This window comes from Polypterus senegalus, chromosome 3 (genome assembly GCF_016835505.1).
Source record: "Polypterus senegalus isolate Bchr_013 chromosome 3, ASM1683550v1, whole genome shotgun sequence".
Lineage (NCBI taxonomy): Eukaryota > Metazoa > Chordata > Cladistia > Polypteriformes > Polypteridae > Polypterus > Polypterus senegalus.
The window spans coordinates 161,923,923-161,940,448 of NC_053156.1; the positions used below are offsets into that span (position 1 = coordinate 161,923,923).

The following is a 16,526-nucleotide window of genomic DNA, read 5'->3' on the forward strand; positions in this document are numbered from 1 at the left end:
TGTACTTGTAAACTTTGAACAATAAAACAAAGTACAATGTAGGCAAAGTTGGAAGAAATGTGAGTCATGCTCAGTATGAAGTACTGCAGTGTAAAAAACAAATATAAGAAACAATAATCAGCACCACAATCACTGTAATGACTTAAGAGTGAAAAGGCAGAGATTTTATTTTAAATAGAGATCAAAAGATGAAAAGAGCAAAGGCTAAAGCCATGAATCTTTCCATATGTCATCACAGCCAAATTACTAAACAAAGACATAGTCAAAATACTGTTGCACACAATCTGAAACCAAGATGATATGACTATACAGACACTCTCGAAGAGGTTTCACTCCAATCTCGGATAATCAGGAAGTGCATGACCACCTCTATAGCCTATGCTGTGACATCACGGGTTGTGATTTCATGTTGTCCTGTACAGCAGCATGGCAATCATTGTCACTATCCGATCTGCACCCCCTGATTTGTGCCATTGTGTTTAAATGTGATTCTCTTTTACAACACAGCCCATTCTGTGTCTCTTATTTCATAACTTAAGTTATTGTCTTATTTGTAGCCCCTTTTTTCATACACAAGTACACTAACTTAACTTTTTTGGTAATATATCCAGCATTTTATTCTTTCTTAATTTGTAATTTGATTTGATTAGCTTGTTTGTGTAAGGATAAAAAGGAGCAATAATTTCCAAGTAAGCAAAATGAAAGTGGTCTAGCAATAGCCTTAAGAGAAATGTGCATTTTCGATAATAAAAATTGGTGGTAATAGTTAGGAGTGTATCATACTTAGTACAGCAGTGGAGACACAACATAAAATGAATAAATATTCAGCTAATACACCCCTCAAATGAAAATTCTGCGATTTGTGTATCCACAGCTGGGCCATGCCATAAAGTTTTTCTTTTTTTTGTTTTTTGTGATGAACTATTTATTAAATATTTCAAAAACATTAAATTAAAATTGCACAGAACGTTTAAAATGGAACCCATGCCTGAAAATGCCCCCTCCCCCACCAAAATACCCAATCAGCACCCCCATTCCAAGTCAGGAAGCACTGAACCAACAGCAGCATTAAGGATTAGCAAACATCCAGGATTTTAAAGACTGAACAGGGATAGAGCAGCCGTCAATAGTCTTCTCTGAAGCTTTGTTAATACAAGATACAGAATTCTATATGTGTAACAAACTGTAAAATATAGATGCTCAATTATCAACAGTGTTAAGAAAGTCGTTTAGTGGCAAGTCTCCCTAAACAGATAAGGTTCTGCTGGTAAGAAGTGAGACATAGATAGGACAGATCTAAAAGGATTAGAATTTCAGGCAATAATGAAATATGAACAGATTGGAAAGAAGACAAGGAACAGGAGAACAAATGTTAAAAGTGAAAAAAAAATAGGAGGGCAGAACCTGAACATGTGGAGAAAAGTGCACACTCAATATGCAAAAGTAACAGAGTGGTTCAGGTTTATGACCCATCAGTTAGCACTCTATGAACAAACTTTAACTTAATTTGTTGATAGTAAGGATTTTGGAAATTGCATTTAACATTATGAAATATACTTACCAAGGCAGGAGGAGCAAAGGCACGAGAAAGTTCTCTGAACTAAACTGAAATTAACGGGAGAAGATTATAAGATGAGTTATACAATACAGATTACAGGCCAGAAACTGGATGCTTACAGGGAGAAAGAGATTTTTTTTTTTTTAAGTGCATGGGGATAGGGTGCAAATCCACCTGGGGTGCCGATCATATAGTGAAGCTGTATGTTATCACGAATGTTTGCAACAGATTGAGCAGCACTGTAAAGTGTGAGTTGAAGTATACTTATTGTATGCATGTGTAAAAGTTCATTGCATGCGTGAAGCAAAGCAGCCAGGGGGCTCAGATCAGGTACTGACAAGTACCATACACAAGATAAGTGCAAAATTGCGGTGTCCATTAAAAATAAAATGGCATTGTGATGTTAAATATTTTATCAATTTTAACAATTGCCTTTAGCACAAAAAAAACTTTTAATATCAATACTTCATATTCTAAAACCTTCAAAAAGTCACAAAAAATTAAATATACCTGGCAGACATATCTTTCAGAGAGATGTGACAAAACATGTTAAATGTTAAAACATTTAGTGATTAGAGTAGGTGCACTTGTTCCAAACTGACAGAATTTAAAAGTATGTAATACAGAATTTGCTAAATAGGTGGAAGAGATCTGCATTGATCAGCAGAATCTGCAAATAGTTCACTGAATGTGTTGAATTGGTAGAACACAGGCTAATTTATATATAGGTCAGTTGAAATTGTGAGTATAAAGCTTGTCACAGGCTCAAGGAACCAAGAGCCCCTTGCATAGGTGGAAGAACTCTGATTCCTAAGAGAAATGCCTCTGACTCCTCCAGAGTTGGACATACAGTTGTCAAAAAAATCACTGAAGATCTTATCTTTGACTTTACTGTATGTACATATTACTTTATATATACTAAATTGTATATTAGGAGTGCACTTTAAAGCAAGTTAAACATATCCTTTCATTTGTACCCTATTACTCTTGGCTGTTAATATATCCACTGTGGTTGTTGGGAAGAATATGTACAGGTTCAAAGTTTAAGCTTTAATTCTAAAACATTCCCAATGGAGCATGTGCCCCATGCTGGATACAACCTCCCGACCTGTATCCTTCTCTTTCTATTATTTCTGATTAAACACCCTCTCAGCCACTGAAGCCAAATTTAAGCTCAATGGCCCACAGTAAGCAGTGGTCTTTAAACTCCTGCCAGATATTACTTTTGTGGTCAGCAATGCCCTTTGAATGTAACAGAGCTGTCCTACCAGTTCTCCGTCTGCCTTCTCCAAATACTTCTGTATCCCTGAGCACCAATTTCTAATCACAGAGATAGGCAGTCTTTGTAGTTTCTCCTCTAATGCAGAAAGAACCTAACCTGTCACCTAATAGTTTGTGAAAGGTCCGTCTTTCTGCCAGTCTCCAAGGGTCTCCTTCTCACTTTAATGCCCATATAGCAATTACTTCCCTATTTAGAGAACTGTGTTATTCAGTTACTTGTCAGTGTTTACCCACTTGCAGAACAACAATCTTTTTTTTTGAAATTTCTCTTTTCTTAACTTAAAAAATGTCAGAACATGCTGTATATTAAATGATAAGATACAATGCAATATTATATTAAAAGGAGCCTAAATACTTGTAAATGATTAGTTCTTCAAAAGGAAGCAATTCCATATTTACATAAAAGGCTTCTCCTGCTTTGTGAAAACTTTTCAAAACTACTAGAACAATAAAATCACGACAAAGTATTCAAAAATCCTTATTTCAACCATCAAAAGCTGAGGATAGATTGCTAAGTCATTATTTGAATCTGTTCTGTTGCATCATGGCCTGAAAATGATGTTATAATGAAATGCATATAGCAAATAATGATAAAAATTCTTCTACTAAGACTGCTTTTGGTTTTCTTTTTCCATTTTAAAAATGAGAAAAAGTTATTTTTTACACACAATACACAAATAAGTTAGTTAACTTACATCATAAACATCTCTAACATGCCTGAAACATTTGTCTTTTTATACTTAATTTAACAACAAACAATATCCATGGTTAATTGTGTTCAATGGTAGGTAACAAATTAAAGCACATGTTCTATTTCTTTAAATATAAATGAGTAAGATAAACCAAAAAAGGCAGACTGCGTTTCTACTCACAATACAAACTGGTTCCTCTTTCATGTATTTATATTGTGCAGAAACATCACATACTTACAGATGTCATCCAGGACTATTTCTTATATAAAGACAGATCAGCAGTGTTTCCTAGTAGCAATGGGTCAGGCTCTGTGTACTCCATCCCTGTCTATACATGACAGGATTTTATTCTTAGTTGTCCTCCATTAATAGTTTCCAAAAATAAACACAGTATATCAGCTACCATTGTACAGTACACATATTAACCTCATAGGTACACTGTCTCTTCTTTTCTCCCGAAACATTAACAGCAGTGATCTTCCACTATCTGAGTTTCAGTACAATATTTTAATCACTAATAAAAATTCTACAATTCTTATCATTTTATTGTACTTTAGCCTTAACATTACATTTAGACTATCTCACAAACCTGTATAAATCAATGATTTAACTGGAGATCACTATTTATTATTATTTTTTAGCTTATTCGTTTTAACTAGTGTTACTAAAGACAGTAACTCTGAACCTAAATTTAAAACAGATAAATTATTCTGGGGATACCATGACATATTTAAATCACTTGTCTTAATATATTTTTTAAACATGACACATATTACCATAAAATAGTTATTTGCACAAATAATGTGCTCTTCTATAACAAAAATGATACTTCTTCTACTGGTAAGCAAGTGTCAACCCATACAAATATGTTATTATTTTTCTTTATTATTTTAACTGTCATAAAAAAGTTCTGAATATTAATATATAATGATTGCTTATCCAAAGAAAAATAATCAATTTAGAATCAGGAAGTGAAAAAAAATATATACAGTATAGTGAAGAACAACACACGTTTCACTTTCAATAAGGCAAGAACGAAAACTATTGACACTAAAAAAATGCATGTTTGTATGTATATATACTGCATTTATATATATAAAAACATTTAGGTGAAATTTTAGTTAACTTCTGCCATTTAACCCAACAAAATAATTGTAATTAAAGTGCAGATTTGAAAATACATCAGAGTACTCTCCAAAATCAGCTTCAGGACTTTAGGTATTCAAGCACAAACACTTGCAAAATCTTATTCAGGTTTTCAATGGTGTCTCTGTCCAGATTCTGTTCATTGTCATTAAAAGTGTGCCAAACATCAGGGAATGGAGTTGGTATCAGATGTAGGATCCGCACACCTGTAAGTAAATGGCAGATAAGAATAAAAAAATGTTTGACATTACTAAACTTTTCAAAGCATTTTTAATTAAGTAAGAGCTTAGTGTGATGTAAGGATCAGTTGAAATTAGGCAGGACTTTTATGACAGTAAATAATTGTTGTAATGTGCTTTTTCAGAGGTGTAAACAAATACAAAACAAATGCAAAACTTTTATTTTCTTCCACACATCTTTCTTTTACTGGACGTCTCTGCACTTCCCTTTATGATTTCACAGCAAAAACTGCAATAGTCTCAGGTTGGTTGTCTACTAATTTCCTCACTTGCTCACAGGAAATCTTCCTTTTTTAACCTAATACTTTTTGGAGCTTCCAAGCAGTGAGAATCATCTAGCTTTAATATTGATAATTCTGGTCTGGCCCAATTTTTCCGAAAGCAATCCTTCTCCTAAATAGCCCTATAAGACCTTTATTGATGCATTAACTATATTTGCTCTTAGTTGTTCTTCTCCCTCTGTCCTCCTAGCCTCTTTCCAATTATCTTTCTTCTTCTATTTCTCTCTCTCTCACCATGGTTGGGGTAGGTGTTGTCAACTTTGTCCTTTTCATCTGTATGCTTGGGCAAATGGCATTCTATTGATATAGTGAGGTCAGGTTGGGGAGCATGCACTGGTACAGCATTTTGCTGCACCCACCACATGACAAAACAGCCCGGGATCCTGGTTGGCAACCCCCCAGGCAGGCACTCAGTCCAGTTCCACCCTGCGGAAATGAACCTCTATCTGCTGAAGCTAGGTGTTACGTGGGTGCCCCCATGGCCTGGTCCAGCCACTTGGGTCCTCAACAATGAGGTTCCTGCGAGCCAGATCACCCTTTGGGAATCGCACCACATGACTGTAGTGCCGTAACTGACGCTCCCTTCAAATGCAGGTAATGTGCCTGATTCGGGACTCGATGAGCAACCGCTTGTTCGATACAAAGTCAAACCAGCGGTACCCAAGGATTCTCTGAAGAGACATAGTACCAAAGGAGTCCAGTCTTCGTCTCAGGTCACTGGATAATGTACATGTCTCATAACCATATAGCAAGACTAGAAGCACTAGGACTCTAAAAACTTTGACCTTTGTCCTTTTGCATAGATATTGGTAGCACCACACACCGCTTTCTAGCGACCTCATGACCCCACATGCTCTCCCAATCCGTCTACTGACTTCAAAGGAAGAGTCACCAGAGACTTGAATATCACTGCTGAGGTAAGTAAACCTCTCGACAAGGTCAACAGTCTCTCTGCAGACAGACAGACAGACAGACTGCTGATGGCTGTGTCTAAGAGGTCATTTAAGGCCTGGATTTTGGTTTATATCTAGGACACTCGCAAGCCCAGACACTCAAGACTCCTTGCTCAATCTCTCGAAAGCCCCGATTACAGCATCCATTGACTCCGTCGAAGATTACAGCATTGTCAGCAAAGTCACGACCAGTGAATCTTTCCTCACCAACAGATGCCCCACAGCGGCTGAACCCCATGACCTTGCCCAACACCCAGTCCATGCAAGCACTGAACAGAGTACGAGCAAGAACACACTCCTGACAAACCCCAGAATTAACATCCATTCTACACAGCACTCACAGTACCAGTGTACAGGCTGGCCATGATATCCAGCAACCCTAAGGAAATCCCGCAAAATGCCACAAGACATTCCACAGGGTACCTCGATCAACATAAACACTTTCACAAAAGGTGCAATTTTAATATGACAGTTTCAGTGGTGCAGCGGTGAAGAACGGCTGACTTGTAGTCAAAAGGCCGTAGGATCGATCCTGGACGCCAGGCAAATTTAACATTTTGAGCAGTGAGCTGCTATTATCTATACTAATAAAAGGCAAAGCCCTCACTGACTGACTCACTCACTGACTCATCCCTAATTCTCCAACTTCCCATGTGGGTGGAAGGCTGAAATTTGGCAGGCTCATTCCTTACAGCTTCCTTACAAAAGTTTCATTTCGAAATTCTACACGTAATGGTAATAACTGGAAGCTATTTTTTTCCATTTACTGTAATGGAGTTGAGCTTGAAAGCCGTGGGGGGCGGAGTTTTGTGTGACATCATCACGCCTCCCACGTAATCACGTGAACTGACTGTCAACGCAGTACATACAAAACCAGGAAGAGCTCCAAAAAGCGCTGAAGAAAACATGCATTATATAATTGAGAAGGCAGCGAAACAATAAGAAGCGAGCGAGTGACATATACAACCATATTCATGAACGGTGTAAACCTAAAGTTTAAATTAAGTTCATAGACAGGCTGCCGCTGGCGTTTGTCATGCCCACGGGTAATGTGGGATACAAGTTTAATGAGAGGACGCAGGATATAAACGAGAGTTTTGATCACTTTATAACTAAGTTAAAATTGCAGGTGAAGGGCTGTGCTTATGCAAATTCTGAGAGACTGTGTTTGTGGGGATTGACAGTTAAGGCGGGTGGGGGAGTCACGTCATCATCTCCCCTCCCATTCACCTGATTTCGCTCTGAGGTGAGCTCCGCAGCTAACGCAGTGTTACGGAAGCGAGTTTGTGACGCTGCCACCAAATACTCACAGAAAAATCCACAAGTTAATACACACGCTGTCTCTACAGTTTCTCCACACTGAATCCTCCAGGCACTACTTACAAAAGGTTACATTGACAATCATGTTACGTTATTTTTAAAATGTTTCCTTTTCTTAGCACAAGCACAGCTGAGAAGCTTCGATGCATGTGCTCCATAACGCGTTAAAAAATCACGCATTTAATCACACTTTGCATTACAAACAAAGGGGAACTTCTGTCAATGCATGATTTCCTGGTACACCGATTACATTGATCAGCGCTTCCTGATTCATTTTACCCTCACACCCCCTTGGTTTGAGAAGAAGTATGAAAAACTATGAGGTTAACACAGAAAAACATCACCAATTGAAGCTTTATGAATAATCGATTCACCATCAATAATTGTTTTGGTAAAGCCATACTCAGTGTAATCCTCCTTCCATTTTATAATTTTTCCGCCACTACCCATGATTAAATGAACGGTAAAAAAGTAAGAGCGTTTAGGGTGACTTATTCAGGCAGGCAGGCGACAGCTCAATAGCTCGAATTTGGATATAAGTAGGTTATATTTAGTTGCCAGAAATATCTTTGATAGGAATGGAAGTTGAATTTAGTCTTTAAATTTCTATGGTAAAGAAAAAGTTATGCAATGATGACTAAATTTAACTATATAAAGTCAAAACTTGTATATATAAAGTCATTCCCGAATATATATAAAGTCAAAACTTGATTATATAAAGTCACTGTCGGAATATATAAAGTCAAAACTTAAATATATAAAGTCAGCGTCGGAATATATAAAGTCAGAGCTGGAATATATAAAGTCAAATCTTGAATATATAAAGTCAGCGTCGGAATATATAAAGTAAGCGCTGCAATATATAAAGTCAAAACTTCACTATATAAAGTCGGAATATACAAAGTCAGAGCTGGAATATCCATCCATTTCCCAACCCGCTGAATCTGACCACAGGGTCATGGGAGTCTGCTGGAGCCAATCCCAGCCAACACTGGGCGCAAGGCAGGAACCAATACTGGGCAGGGCACATGCATTACTTTCAAAACATTAACCGAATAGTGTTTTTTTAATTTATTTTTTTGAATATGTTTTTGTTAACTTAGTTCAGTTCAGAGTCGTTTCAATCAATAGATTTTGACTTTCACTTTATATATTCAGGAGTGAGTTTATATACTCCGATGCTGACTTTATATAATCAGGAATGACTTTATATATACCGACGCTGACTTTATAGATTCAAGTTTTGATTTTCTATATTCGGGAATGACTTTATATATTCCAGCGCTGACTTTATATATTCTGACGATGAGTTTATACATTCAAGTTTTGACTTTATATATTCCAGCGCTGACTTTATATATTCAAGTTTTGACTTTATATATTCGGGAATGACTTTATATATTCAAGTTTTGACTTTATATATTCTGACGCCGACTTTTATATATTCACAAAATCAATGTATTTGCCTGTTTGGCACCCCATAGTATATGTGTGTGTGTATATATTGTCACACATGTGCGATTAGGAGGCAGTCAAAGAGCCTAAAGGTGAGTGAAACATCGCGAGATAGAGGGTTGTCACGTGGTACTTACCTGAATCTCTTTTGCCCGACAGAAAACTGGAAGAAAAATAACTCCTCCACTTCCGGATTCCAAAATGGCCGCGACGACGTCACTTCCGGTCCACCATGATGACGTCACTTCCGGCTCCATCAATTCACATCACTTCCGTCCCATCCTGATGACGTTGTTTCCGGTTCCTGTTTTCAACGTCACTTACTGCCAACCATTTCCTGTCCCATAATCCTTCCCTCTATAAAGTCGCCATTTTGTCTCAGGAAAATTGTTCATTGTTTTATTTTTAAGACTTTGAATCGTGCTTTTCTTTGATTGTCTGGACGACAATATATGGGGACGGTCCCCAAAACTTTTTCTTTTTTGTGTAACATTCTTTTAAAGAAGAATCCTTATCACATTGGCGTAGTCGACAAGGATTGTTTTTCGTCGAGTTAAAAGATGTCGGAAGAACAGGACCTTAATACTATTCTGAGCACCATCATGACGGATCTACAAACCCTGAAGCTACAGATTGGTGAAACAAGGACCCAAGTAGCTGAAGCCAACGCCGTGCTGCTGCTGCTACTGCAAGTGCACGGACGGAGGTCGCCGCCACCACCTGTTGCTATAGCACACACTAACAGAGTCAGATGACATGAGACATACTTTTGATTTTCGAGCGTACCGCTAAGCGGAACGCATGGCCGAGGTCGGAATGGGCATACATACTGGCTTCCTACCTGAAGGGAACGGCACAGAGAGCCTATTACGATCTAACTGAGGAGCAGGCAGCTGATTACGATGCTCTAAAAAAGGAGGTCTTCAAACGCTACGGCGTATCTCCGGAACAGCAGGCGAGAGAATGGAGGGAGTGGCAGTTTGATCCCGACAGACCTATAAGAACCCAGGGCTTTGAAGCCTGGGGAAAAGTATGTCGCTGGCTACGGCCCGATATTAATAATTCACACAAAATGGCAGAACTTCTCGCTGTGAAACTTTTGTGCATGCCCTCCTGACCATATCGCCCAGCAAGTCGGAAGCATAATTTTGAGGACATGGATTCCTTGATCCAGATCACAGAGCGCCACTGGGCGGCTTGCAAATCAGGGAAATCAGAACGGTTCTCTCCGAACCCAACAGGCACGTGGGGCAACTCCTGAGCCCACCCGACAAGCTCCCGAGCCTGCTGTCCGTAAACGGGACAGAGGTGCTAGTCTTCCCCACTGTTTCAAGTGTGGGGAGATTGGACATCTGTCCCCAACTGTACCATCGAGCCTATGGATTGCTCATTAGTTAAGGGAGAAAGGTATTGTGCCACTGTGACTAATCCTTTATCTCTTCCATATACAGGTGCAGTTATTATAAATGGCAGGAAGGTAAGAGCAATGTTTGATTCCGGGAGTAACATTTCCATTGTTGCCACCTGTTTCGTTTTACCGCAACAGTGGACTAGGATAAAAACTAGTCTAAAATGTATTCATGGGGATATCAGGTATTATAAAACAGCCAGATGTGTAATATCAGTGAATCATCACCTAACGAGTATGGCCATGGCTGTATTACCGGATCCCCCTTTTCCAGTTATATTGGGTAGAGACTGGAATAATATTACCAGCGGTAATAACGTAACTGTACCTAGAAACATTTGGGCTTAGTAATGGAGAATACTGCTCCGACTGCCTCCACGCCATGTCCCACAGTAGCACGGACCCATACGGGTACCCAATGTGAAGAAATTGATGTCCCATCGACCTCTGCGGAACCAGTGCAGTTAACGAGAAGACGTGGAGACAGAAACCACGCCCCTTAAGGTCGCACAAGACCCTATACAAGATTTAACTGCTCAATTTCTATTAACACCATCGTCTTTTAAAAGGGAACAATGGAGCGATGATTCCTTAAAAAATATTAGGAATGCAGTAGTATCTACCGAGGGTTATACAACCCTGGATCCCATGCCACCGATGCCGTTCTTTGTATTAAAAAACGAATTATTATATAGAGTGGCAGATCACGAGGGAGAAGTGCGAGCGTTGTTGTTAATTCCACGCACTTTTCGGGGAAAGGTGTGTGAATTAGCACACGGTCACCTTCTAGGAGCCCACTTAGGCTCAGAAAAAACGTTAGAGAGAATAAAGCTCGATTCTATTGGCGGGAATTAACGAGGAGTTCCGGCGATTTTGCGCTTCCTGTCCTGAGTGTCAACTTCGCCAGATTCCTAGAAGGACGCGAGCTCCTCTCGTTCCCCTTCCCCTTATTGATATCCCTTTGAGCAGTCGGTATCGATCTCGTGGGACCATTGGAACCCTCGTTAAAAGGTTTTAAATATATTTTGGTGCTAGTAGATTATGCCACTCGTTTCCGGAAGCTGTTCCTTGCGCTCAGCTAATACAAAAACATCGCACGGGAATTAGTAGGGATATTCCCGTGTTGGGATCCCCAAAGAGGTTTTAACGGACCAAGGGACTCCTTTCACTTCGGAGACGTTCAGGAAGTAGCCAAATTACTCGAATAAAACATCTGAAAACGTCTGTCTATCATCCCCAAACTGACGGATTGGTAGAGCGTTTTAATCAAACTTTGAAACAGATGTTACGAAGGTAGTTAACGAGGATGGAAGAAACTGGGATCAGTTGCTTCCTCTCGCTTTGTTTGCTATCGGAAGTCCTCAGACCTCTACTGGTTTCTCTCCTTTGAATTATTATATGGAAGACAACCCAGAGGACTTTTGGATATGTTAAAAGAAGGATGGGAAGAGGAGGTCCTCCCAACTTCAAATATTCTTGAATATATCGCGCAATTACGCGATAGACTAGAGAAAATCAGACCTATTCTAAAAGAAAATTTGGAAAAGGCACAAGCAGCGCAGTCCTGTTATTATAACGAAACACCACCATTCGAGTTTGTCCCGGTGATCGTGTGATGGTACTCGTCCCAACTTCTCATTCAAAGTTGTTAGCACATTGGCAAGGCCCTTATGAAATTAAAGAAAGAAAAGGTCTCGTTGATTATTTGGTTAAACAACCTAATCGGCGACCTACTGAACGAGTATATCATATTAATTTGCTGAAACCATGGAAGGACAGGGAACCTGATCCCTCGTCCAATCAGCCTCGATCTTTTTTAATGTCATGTGCCCATCTTAATTTTGGCCCCGATTTGACATTCAAACAACGACAAGATCTCGAGACGGCTATCTTGTCTGTCCCTAAAGTTGTGGACGAGATACCAGGATGTACTGCGTTGATTGTTCATGATATTATTACTAACGCTGGAGTGATTGTCAGAGAGAGACCTTATAGGCTCCCGGAGGCAAAGAAAGGAAGTAGAGTTGGAAATTAGGCGAATGCTAGAATTAGGGGTTATTGAGGAAAGCCATAGCCCTTGGTCTAGTCCAATTGTCTTAGTTTCTAAACCTGATGGGTCGTGGAGGTTTTGTAATGACTTTCGCCGACTTAATCAGGTCTCTAAATTTGATGCATATCCCATGCCGCGGGTGGATGATTTACTTGATCGGTTGGGGAACGCTCAATTCCTAACTACTCTTGACATGACGAAAGGGTATTGGCAAATTCCCTTAGCGGACTCCGCCAAAGAAAAAAACGCTTTTAGTACGCCCAGTGGACATTGGCAGTACAGGGTCCTTCCTTTTGGCTTGCACGGGCACCAGCTACTTTCCAACGTCTGGTAGACACACTGCTAAGGCCCCACAATTCATATAGCTGCCTACCTAGATGATGTGTCATTTATTCCAGCACGTGGAAGGATCATGTCTGGCAGGTTAAAACAATACTCTCCATGCTAGCGAATGCTGGTCTTCGAATTAATCCGAAGAAATGTTTTTTTGGATTAAAGAAGCCAAATATTTGGGCTACCTAGTAGGAGGGGTGTTGTTAAACCACAATGTTCCAAAATTGATGCCATTCTTAATTGGCCCGTCCGATGAATAAGCGGCAGGTACAAGCATTTTGGGATTGGCAGGTTACTATCGCGTTTTGTACCTCATTTCTCAGAAATTGCTGCGCCTTATCTAATTTAACAAGGAAACGGGCACCTTTAAAAGTGGTATGGGATGTTTCGGTTGAGAAAGCATTCGGTGACTTAAAGTTGGCCCTTACTTCAGCACCTGTTTTAAGATCTCCTGATTTTTCTATTCCTTTCCTCCTCCAGACCGACGCATCGGCCACAGGCTTGGGTGCCGTGCTGAGCCAATGCGTTGATGGTGCTGAACACCCTGTTATGTACCTGAGCGGAAACTGCTGGACCGAGACCAAGTATGCTGCGGGAGCGAGAAGCCTTGGCGATTAAGTGGGCTGTTACGTCTTTGAGCCTTGGCGATTAAGTGGGCTGCTGCTTTACGTGGATGTCTTTGAGGTACTACTAGGTGGTTTTTGAATCTTCAACCTTATAGTTTCAATGTCATTTATCGTAAAGGTTCCTTGCAGGCCAACGCAGATGCTCTCTCTCATGTCCACGACCTCTCGGTGCAGGTCGCCCGACCCGAGCGGTCTGGGCTGAGGGGGGGGTCATGTCACACATGTGCGATTAGGAGGCAGTCAAAGAGCCTAAAGGTGAGTGAAACATCGCGAGATAGAGGGTTGTCACGTGGTACTTACCTGAATCTCTTTTGCCCGACAGAAAACTGGAAGAAAAATAACTCCTCCACTTCCGGATTCCAAAATGGCCGCGACGACGTCACTTCCGGTCCACCATGATGACGTCACTTCCGGCTCCATCAATTCACATCACTTCCGTCCCATCCTGATGACGTTGTTTCCGGTTCCTGTTTTCAACGTCACTTACTGCCAACCATTTCCTGTCCCATAATCCTTCCCTCTATAAAGTCGCCATTTTGTCTCAGGAAAATTGTTCATTGTTTTATTTTTAAGACTTTGAATCGTGCTTTTCTTTGATTGTCTGGACGACAATATATGGGGACGGTCCCCAAAACTTTTTCTTGTTTGTGTAACATTCTTTTAAAGAAGAATCCTTATCACAATATGTACACATGTATGTGTATATATATATATATATGCCAGCAACACTCATGACAATGACAAAACAATTACATTGTTGTTACGTCATGTCATGTTACGTTATTAAAATGTTTCCTTTTCTTTTTACTTCTCCGCTGCCAATATATATATATATATATATATATAGATAGATAGATATAAATAGATAATTTATATATATAGATATGACAACAACACTCATATCAATGACAAAACTATTACATTAACAATCATGTTACGTTATTTTTAAAATTTTTCCTTTTCTTTTTCATAACTTCTTTAACACACTACTTCTCGCTGCTGGTATTCTGCTAGTTGTTAATGTTATGCAATAAAAAATACATTTGATTTGTGTCTGTAACAGCCGGTGTAAATTTATAGTACTTGTAAAAGTTAGCGTTTTTTTTTCTTCATTTTTATTCTCTCAGTCACGATCACAATTCAACAACCACAAATCTGACGTTGTTAGTTTTTATTTGAAACTGGGAATAACTATAGATGTGAGTGGTGTTTTGAGACAATGGAACTGGAAATTCTCTGATCTGGAGGGATAAAGGCTAACACACAAATGCTGGTGAACAGGGCCGGCTCTATGCTCGGGCAAGAGGGGGAACGCCCCCTTAAACAAACGTCCTGCCTCCTTAAATCAAACTTTTAGAAGTTGAGAAAGAAAATAATAGATTACCCACAAACTGAATATGGAAAAGATTTACTACAGTAGCTGAAAAATCCACTGGAAAAGGCACAAATGAGACGATAAGTTTCACATCTTGTTCGCTCTCTCCCTCCATGCTCTTTTTGTGCGCAGGCTCACACAGCACTCGGCAATGATGCCCCACTCACCCTCCCCCCAGCTAAACATCCAATCACTGTTAGTATGCAAATGACCCGGTGTCAGGTTTCTCAGTAGGCAGGTCAGAGCAAAATGAGCTGCGCAACAGCGGGAGGCTTTGAGGAAGCAGAAAATCTCTGTCGTCAAAATCATAGCGACTCGTGAGATAATTAACGACAACTAAAAAATACATCTATATTGGTACAGTCAATGGGGGACTAGTCCATTGTTCTTCTCACAGTTTCAGTCTGGTAGAGAAGTGTTTCTTTCTCGATCCCACAAGCACTACTGTGAGCCTGTCTGCTGCATAGAACCAACTGGAGGACCTGTGTCTGTCAGACCTCCTGATGTAATCACAGCAGTTTTAGTAAAGCTTATTCACTTTCCACCCCAGCAGCTCACAAAAGGGAACATTAATGCTGTGAGATGCATCCTTTTTTTCAAGCTTTTAAAAAGTGTGGTGCTGCTCCTGCCTGTACCAATAGCAGTAGCAATGATGCTGCTGCTTGTACATCAGAGAAAGCAGCTAGCATGTCTACTCCTGTGGCATCAACAGGCACTGCTTCTCCTGTACCTCTGCCAACAATTGCTGCCCCAAAGCAACCCGCTCAGCTACCCAGTGACTTAAATGGCAATACACCGTCCCAGCCAATACTGAATAGTTACCCCAAACGTGTATTTGGTGGTACATCATTAAGATCATTCAATCCTGCCTGGTACCGCACACGGCCATGGCTGGAGTACTCTGTTGTGTAGGACGCATGCTTCTGTTTCCCCTGTCGGAAATATGGCAGCACTGTTAATGAGAGGGATGTAGTTTTTACCTTGTTACCTCTGGTTTTAACAACTGGATCGAGCACTAGATCGAGACAAGGGGCTACAGAGGCATGTGTCCAGCCACAACCATGTGCATGCTTCAACCATCTGGATTGAGCATAAAAGCAGAGAGGCCATGGGGGGACTGTGGATTCAATGTTGGCTGGTAAAACACAACCTGAAAAAAAACATTTCTATGTCAAGAGTATTGGTAGTGCTATAAGGTTTCTCTGTGTAAATGAGTTGGAGCTCAGTGGGACTGCAGAAACCTTGAGACATGATGTAACGGGTAATGATGATGACATTGCTTCAGGTATTTTTCTAAAACTGATGGAATATACCTTAGAGAAGGATGAGAAGCTAGCAAGCATTGCTAAGGGTGTCCCAAAAAATGCAAAATACATATCTAAGGATATCCAAAATGAAATAATCCAAAAACTGGCTGACATGGTGCTTGGAAAGGTCAGGAAAAAATATGAAAGTGTTGATTCTGCAGGGTTTTGTCTCAAAAGTGATGAGACCAGGGATAGGTGCAATGTGGAAAATTTGTCTGTGATAATACGGTTTGTCAGAAATTCCATGCCAGAGGAGCATCTCATTGGGTTGCTTGACTTGCAACAACTTGATGCAGAGTACATCACCTCTGAGATACTGTTACACCTTTCTGATGCTGGCTACAGTCCTGACAGTATACTGAGCCAGTGTTATGATGGGGCTTCTGTGATGAGTGGGGTTAGAGGTGGTGTACAAGCTCTGCTCCAAAAGAGGCTTTACAGATATGTCCCATACATCCACTGCTATAACCACCAACTGCACTTAGTGGTTGTGCATGCAATG

The 16,526-nt window shown here is 40.1% G+C and overlaps 1 protein-coding gene across 1 annotated transcript in view; it reads right to left on the minus strand.

Moving 5' to 3' along the window:
* Positions 1-142: 142 nt before the first annotated feature.
* LOC120525670 (glutaminyl-peptide cyclotransferase) overlaps positions 143-16,526 on the minus strand; it is a 70,006-nt gene continuing 53,622 nt past the window's right edge. Inside the window, exon 7 of the mRNA XM_039748170.1 lies at positions 143-4,883. Within this exon, the coding sequence (XP_039604104.1) occupies positions 4,738-4,883 (146 nt within the window). The 3' untranslated portion in view covers positions 143-4,737. The remainder of the gene's footprint in view (positions 4,884-16,526) is intronic.